Source organism: Halichoerus grypus, chromosome 12 (assembly GCF_964656455.1).
Source record: "Halichoerus grypus chromosome 12, mHalGry1.hap1.1, whole genome shotgun sequence".
Lineage (NCBI taxonomy): Eukaryota > Metazoa > Chordata > Mammalia > Carnivora > Phocidae > Halichoerus > Halichoerus grypus.
In genome coordinates, this window is record NC_135723.1 from 40,649,056 (window position 1) to 40,656,615 (window position 7,560).

Sequence of the window (7,560 nt, forward strand, 5' to 3'; positions counted from 1 at the left end):
ACAATGAGATATCACCTCAGACCTATCAGAATGGCTAAAATCAAAACCCCAAGAAACAAGTGTTGGCAAGAATGTGGAGAAAAAGAAACTTTCATGCACTGTTGGTAGGAATGTAACCTGCTGCAGCTCCTGGGGAAAACAGTATGGAGTATCCTCAAAAAGTTCAAAATAGATTCTACAATCCAGTAATCCCACTACTGGGTATTTACCCCAAAAATATAAAACACTAATTCAAAGGGATACATGCACCCTATGGCTATTGTAAATAATGCTGCAATAAACAAAATATGGAAGCAGGCCCAGCATCCATTGATATACGAATGGATAAAGAAAGTGTGGTATGTATATATGGTGGACTATTGCCCAGCCGTAAAAAATGGAATCCTGTCATTTACAACCTGGATAGAGCTAGAGAAAATAATGCTATGTGAAATAAGTCAGAGAAAGACAAATACCATATGATTCTACTCATGTGGGGGCGGGGGGAAGAGAGACACCAAGAAACAGACCCTTAACTATAGAGAACCAACTGAAGCTTACCAGAGGGGAGGTGGGTGGGGGAATGGGTAAAATAGGTGATGAGGATTAAGAAGTACACTATCATGATCAAAACAAAACAAAACAAAAACCAAAGAACAGCTACAATATAAAGGATCCAAACAAGAAGGGAAAATCTGCCAAACAAGAGGGGAGCTGCTGAAATTCTCTTTGGGTAGGAGGGGCTGGCAAGAGCCTTGGTTTACATTTCCCCTCTACCTTGATAACATGGACAGGAGAAGGGTCTGGGTGCCCTAGCTGACCTATCACCCCAGTGAGCCCCAAGACCCTAGCCCACACCAGCCCCAGCCATCCCATCAAGGCCTCAGAGCAACATAAATCAGGACTCCCATCATCAGCACTTACTGCAGTTCCAGCCATCATGTCAAGGCAACACAGGAACAAAGCACCCTGGAACACTCTAGGCCCACACCACTCAGCTCCAGATGGCTTGCTAGGGCCCTCCTACCTCAGAGTGCTCTGGAACCTCCTATCTTACACCTACTGTACTGAGCACCCTGGGACTCACCCAGTGTTTACCCCACCTTGGCTGCAGCCACCCCACCAGGGCACCCTCTGCATTGAGTATCCTAGGACACCCCACTTTTCTTTCACTTTAGCTGTCCTGCCAGGATACCCTCTGCACAGAGAGCTTTGGGACCCTCAGCCTACACCAGCCATAGCTCCAGGCAGCCAAAGTCCCCAAGCATACATAGTTTCCCCTGGGGATGACCATATATAAGACCATTCCTTCAAGTTTGGGAGAATTCTAATTCATAGAAAGAAACACCAAATGTCAAGCAAAATGAGACAGAGGAATATACTCCAAAGGAAATGGAGATAAGCAATATATGTGATTGATAGAATTTAAAGTAATGATCATAAAGATGCTCACTGGACTGGAGAGAACTCAGTAAGAACTTCAACAAAAAAAAATACAAAAAAGAACCAGTCAGAGTTGAAGAATACAATAACTGGAATGAGAAATACACTAGAGGGAATCAACACATTAGTGGATGCAGGGAAACTGATCAATGATCTAGAAGACAGGGTCATGGAAAGCACCCAAGCTCAACAGCAAAGCGAATTTTAAAAATGAGAGGCTAAAAGATGTCTTGAACAATATCAAGTGCACATTCACATTATAGAGGTCCCAGAAGGCGAAGAGAGCGTGAAGGAAATCTGCATCTTGGTCGAGGAATCACAATGAGTTCCAAACAGGATGAACCCAAGGAGGTCCACGTCACTTGACACACAGTAATTGAAATGTCAAACATTAGAGAGAGAAAATTTTAAAGCAGCAACAAAGAGAAACTCCATAAAGCCTCTGTTGATTTTTCAACAGAAACTTTGAATGTATCATGTTGCTCCCTTCTGGCCCATAAAGAGCTGAAAGAATATTCTGGGTTGTAGGTTTTTTTCCTATTTGACAGTTTCCCAGACAAAAGTTAAACTAAACGAAGATTACGAGAAATATCAAAGGGACTTCGTTAAGTGGAAAAGAAAAGGCCCTAATTGGAAGTAGGGAAATATGCCAACATTTACATGAACTGTGGAAGTGGGAGTCAAAAAGTTCTTTTAGAATGTTTTCAAACCTAAGTGGCCACCATTTTAATATAGATGCTTTATACTTGGAATGTTACATATAAACCTCATGGTAACCACAAACTGAAAACTTATAATAAATACACAAAAAAATAAAGAGAAAGGAAGGCAAGCATAACACCATAGTCACTAATCACAAGGGAAAAGAGTAGGAGAAGAAGAAATGAACAGAGAACTAAAAAAGCAACCAGAAAACAGTTCAACAAAATGACAAGTACATAACTATCAATCATTATTTCAAATGTAAATGGTCTAAATGCTCTAATCAAAAGACATTAGGTGACTGAATGGATGAAAAAACAAAACAAGACCCATCTATATGCTGTCTACAAGAGACTCACTTCAGAGCTGAAGACACATATAGGCTGAAATGGAAAGAATGGAAAAAGATATTCCATTTAAAAGGGAGGAAAAAAAAACTGGGGTAGCAATACTCATATCCAACAAAATAGACTTTAGAACAAAGACAGTAATGAGACAAAGAGAAGGGCACCACATAATGATAGAAGGATCATCCAACAAGAGGATATAACAATTGTAAACATCTGTACATCCAACATTGGATACCTAAATACAGAAAGCAAGTATTAACAGATACAGAGGGAGAAATTGAGAGTAACAGAAGGGGACTTTAATATCCCACTTACATTAATGGGTAGATTATTCAGGCAGAAAATTAATAAGCCAACAGTAGCTTTGCATTCAAGACCAGATGGACTTAAATACACAACATTCCATCAACAGAATACACATTCTTTTCAAATGCACATGGAACATTCTCCAGGATAGATCACATGTTAGGCTGCAAAATAAGTGTCAATAAATTTAAGAAGATTGAAATCATATCATGCATCTTTTTTGACCACAAAGGTGTGAAACTAGAAATCAGTCTTAAGAAAAAAATGGTGGAAACACAAACACATGGAGGCTAAACATGCTACTAAACAACCAGTGAGTCAAAGAAATCGAGAGTCAATTAAAAAAAAAAAATGAAAATGAAAACACAACAGTCCAAAATCTTTGTGATGCAGTGAAAGCAATTTCAGAGAGAAACTTATGTGTGATACAGGCCTACCTCAAGAAATAAGAAAAGTCTCAAACAACCTAACCTTACACCTACAGGACCTAGCTTGGAAAAGAACAATCAAAGCCCAAATCTAGTAGAAGGAAATAATAAAGATCAGAACAGAAATAAATGAAATGGAGACTAAAACAACAATGGAGAAGATCAATGAAACCAAAAGCTGGCTTTTTGAAAAGAGTGTAGGGAGGGTAGAGGGAACATTCCTCAAATTCATGAAAACCATCTATGAAAAGCCCACAGTGAATATCATTCTCATTCCCTTAAGATCAGGAAGATGACAAGGATGCCCACTCCTGCCACTGTTGTTCAATATAGTATTAGAAATCCTAGCATCAGCAACCAGACAACAAAAAGAAATAAAAGGTATTCAAATTGGCAAAGAAGAAGTCAAACTCTCTCTTTTCGCAGATGACATGATACTTTATGTGGAAAACCCAAAAGACTCCACCCCCAAATTACTAGAACTCATACAGCAATTCAGTAATGTAGCAGGATACAAAATCAATGCACAGAAATCAGTTGCTTTCTTATACACTAACAATGCAACTATAGAGAGAGAAATTAGGGAGTTGATTCCATTTACAATAGCACCAAAAACCATAAGATACCTCAGAATAAACCTAGCCAAAGAGGTAAAGGATCTATACTCTAAAAACTACAGAACACTCATGAAAGAAATTGAAGATGACACCAAAAGAAGGAAAAACATTCCATGCTCGTGGATCGGAAGAATAAACATTATTAAAATGTCTGTGCTACCCAGAGCAATCTATACTTTCAATGCCATCCCGATCAAAATACCAATGGCATTTTTCAAAGAGCAGGAACAAACAATCCTAATATTTGTTTGGAACCAGAAAAGACCCCGAATCGCCAAGGAAATGTTGAAAAAGAAAAACAAACCTGGGGGCATCATGTTGCCTGATTTCAAGCTATATTACAAAGCTGTGATCACTAAGACAGCATGGTACTGGCACAAAACAGACACATAGATCAATGGAACAGAATAGAGAGCCCAAATATGGACCCTGAACTCTATGGTCAAATATCTTCGACAAAGCAGGAAAAAATATGCAATGGAAAAAAGACAGTCCCTTCAATAGATGTGCTGGGAAAATTGGACAGCTATATACAGAAGAATGAAACTCGACCATTCTCTAACACCATACACAAAGATAAACTCTAAATGGATGAAAGACCTCAATGTGAGACAGGAATCCATCAAAATCCTAGAGGAGAACATAGGCAGTAATCTCTTTGACATCAGCCACAGCAACTTCTTTCAGGACACATCTCCAAAGGCAAGGGAAAAAAAAGCAAAAGTGAACTTTTGGGGCTTCATCAAGATAAAAAGCTTCTGCACGACAAAGGAAATAGTCAACAAAAGAGCCAACCCACAGAATGGGAGGAGATATTTGCAAATGACATTACAGATAAAGGGCTGGTATCCAAGATTTGTAAAGAACTTCTCAAACTCAACACACAAAAAACAAATAAGTCAAAAAATGGGCAGAAGACATGAACAGACACTTCTCTGAAGAAGACATACAAATGGCTAACAGACACATGAAAAAATGTTCAACATCATTAGCCATCAGGGAAATTCAAATTAAAATCGCATTGAGATACCACCTTATACCAGTTACAATGGCAAAAATTAACAAGGCAGGAAGCAAATGTTGGAGAGGATGTGGAGAAAGGGGAACCCTCTTACACTGTTGGTGGGAATGCAAGTTGGTACAGCCACTTTGGAAAACAGTATGGCGGTTCCTCAAAAAGTTAAAAATAGAGCTACCCTATGGCCCAGCAATTGCACTCCTGGGTATTTACCCTCAAGACACAGATGTAGTGAAAAGAAGGGGCACGTGCACTCCAGTGTTCATAGCAGCAATGTTTGCAATAGCCAAACTGTGGAAGGAGCCGAGATGCCCTTCAACAAATGAATGGATAAAGAGATTGTGGTCCATACATATAATGGAATATTACTCAGCCATCAGAAAGGATGAATACTCACCATTTGCATCGACATGGATGGAACTGGAGGGGATTATGCTTAAGTGAAACAAATCAAGCAGAGAAAGACAATTATCATATGGTTTTACTTATATGTGGAATATAAGGAACAGCATGGAGGACATTAGGAGAAGGAAGGGAAAAATGAAGGGGGGGTATCGGAGGGGGAGATGAACCATGAGAGACTATGGACTCCAGGAAACAAAATGAGGGTTTTAGAGGGGAGGGGGGTGGGGAATGGGTTAGCCCAGTGATGGGTATTAAGGAGGACTCGTATTGCAATGAGCACTGGGTGTTATACGCAAACAATGAATCATGGAACACTACATCAAAAACTAATGAAGTACTGTAGGGTGACTAACATAACCTAATAAAAAAATAAAATTTATAAAGTATAGACAAAAAAGAAAAGAAGAGATGAAGTATCTGAATAAACTTTAGTGTATTTGTCCTTTCTCCTAATGAAAAGTACAATGAGATTTTTTCCAATTTTTGCTTTAACAAGTAATACCACGCTTCCTGTGCTACTCACTCATATGTTTGAAAGTCTCTTTAGGGCCATAGTTCTCAACCTGGGTCAGTCTTGCCTGCCAGGGAACATTTGGCAATGTTTGGAGACATTTTTGATTATCAAGACTGAAGGGAGGTGTGCTCCTGGCATCTAATGGGCAGAGACTAGAGATACTGCTAAAACATCCTACCCTGGAAGAACAGACTCCCACCACCCCACTACAAAGCATTATCCAAATTATTCAATTTGTTAATAGTGTGAAGGTTGAGAAACCTTGCTCTAGGCATATACTTTGAGGTGGGATTGCTAAAGCTTGGGGTACGTGCAACTCTTTCAGTTATATGAAACAGATTTCTGTAAAAGAAAATATTTTCAATACAGGTAAAGGTCAGAATGTTTTCAATTAAAGTTTCTTTGGTGATAATGGCTATCCAGCAGTTATAAGCAATTTAATTAAACCAGATAGAGTTAGTGGCATTACATAGAGTTAACTATTTACTTACCTAGAGGGTGCATATAATCTTTTAACTTCATGAACTAAAATACATTGTTACTTCCTGTCTGATTAAAAGATTGATTGTAGAGTGAGAGTCTGCTTCAAAAAAGTATCACTTGTGTAAGACAACAGTAGTTGGAATATTAGGCTGCAGATGCCGATTGAGAGAAAAATGACAGCATGAAAAGTGTAGAATTTTTCCCTGACAGAGATTATTATTAAATATAGAACGGTTAAAGGTTTGAAAACATTCTCTCTAGTGTGATTTAATCTTTTAATTCTAAGCAAGGGAATTAACAATGAATTTTGCACCCCACTTTTAAGTCTATAAGGCCCCTACCCCTCCTTAAAAACCTGAGGAAAGTTCTAGCCCCACAACTATCTGCAGTGCTTGTGTACATACATTTTAGCATATGACTTTTGGGTGGTTTATGCATGTTCTTCGAGTCTGTTCATGGGTCACACCCAACCCCCAGATTTCCAGGTTAAAAACTTTGCTAAAAAGGTATATTTGAAATTTTCACTGAGTAGTAAAAACATAACTATATTGTTTGTATCTTCAGTGATGGAGAAAAATAGGTGACTTAGAATTTTTCAAGTCCTCTAACATTAAATGGATGAATACATATCTTAATTTTATATATATAACCTTCAGTTTTGTTTTGTTTTTTTTTTTTTTGGTCTTTTTATTAGGTGTATGCAGCAGTGCTATGGCAACAAACTAATGAAAACAGACAAAATTCAACAGAAAAAGTATGTTTTGGAGCTGCCCTACCAGAAGAAAAACTTAATGACTTTCGTGATGAACAAATTGGACAGTTGCAGGAGCTGATGCAAGAAGCTACTAAACCCAATAGACAATTTAGTATTACTGAATCTAGGAAACCAACATTTTAGTCTACACAATAAAGCTTAACAAGCATTTTAAGTTCAGAACCCCTTATTTTAAGTCTCATGGTTTTTAGGAATTTGTTTCTTAAGCTTTTAGGCTTTGAGAACGCCTGGTATTAATGAAATATTTTATTTGGGGATGTTATTAGTGGTGTCTACAATATATAGATCAATATGACTAGTACACAAAACTGTGCATTTAAGTAACAGTACTTGCTGGATAGGATTTGATTTTTGGACTAAACAAGAAAGAATGACTCTAAAATTCTACAAAGTTGTGGAATTTTGCCAGAATTTTTTTTTATATATAAATTTAATACTGTTCTTTTTTTCCAATCAGGCTACAGGGTTTTTTTTTTTTTATTAAAATGTAATGTATTATGCTGTTCTTGTTCAAGCATTAGCCTCATGGTTTTAGCTTCA

General features: G+C 37.8%; 1 protein-coding gene across 1 annotated transcript in view; it reads left to right on the plus strand.

Annotated features, from left to right (window-relative positions):
• SDHAF3 (succinate dehydrogenase complex assembly factor 3) overlaps nucleotides 1–7,182 on the plus strand; it is a 72,888-nt gene extending 65,706 nt beyond the window's left edge. Inside the window, exon 2 of the mRNA XM_036076986.2 lies at nucleotides 6,940–7,182. Within this exon, the coding sequence (XP_035932879.1) occupies nucleotides 6,940–7,143 (204 nt within the window). The 3' untranslated portion in view covers nucleotides 7,144–7,182. The remainder of the gene's footprint in view (nucleotides 1–6,939) is intronic.
• Nucleotides 7,183–7,560: the final 378 nt, after the last annotated feature.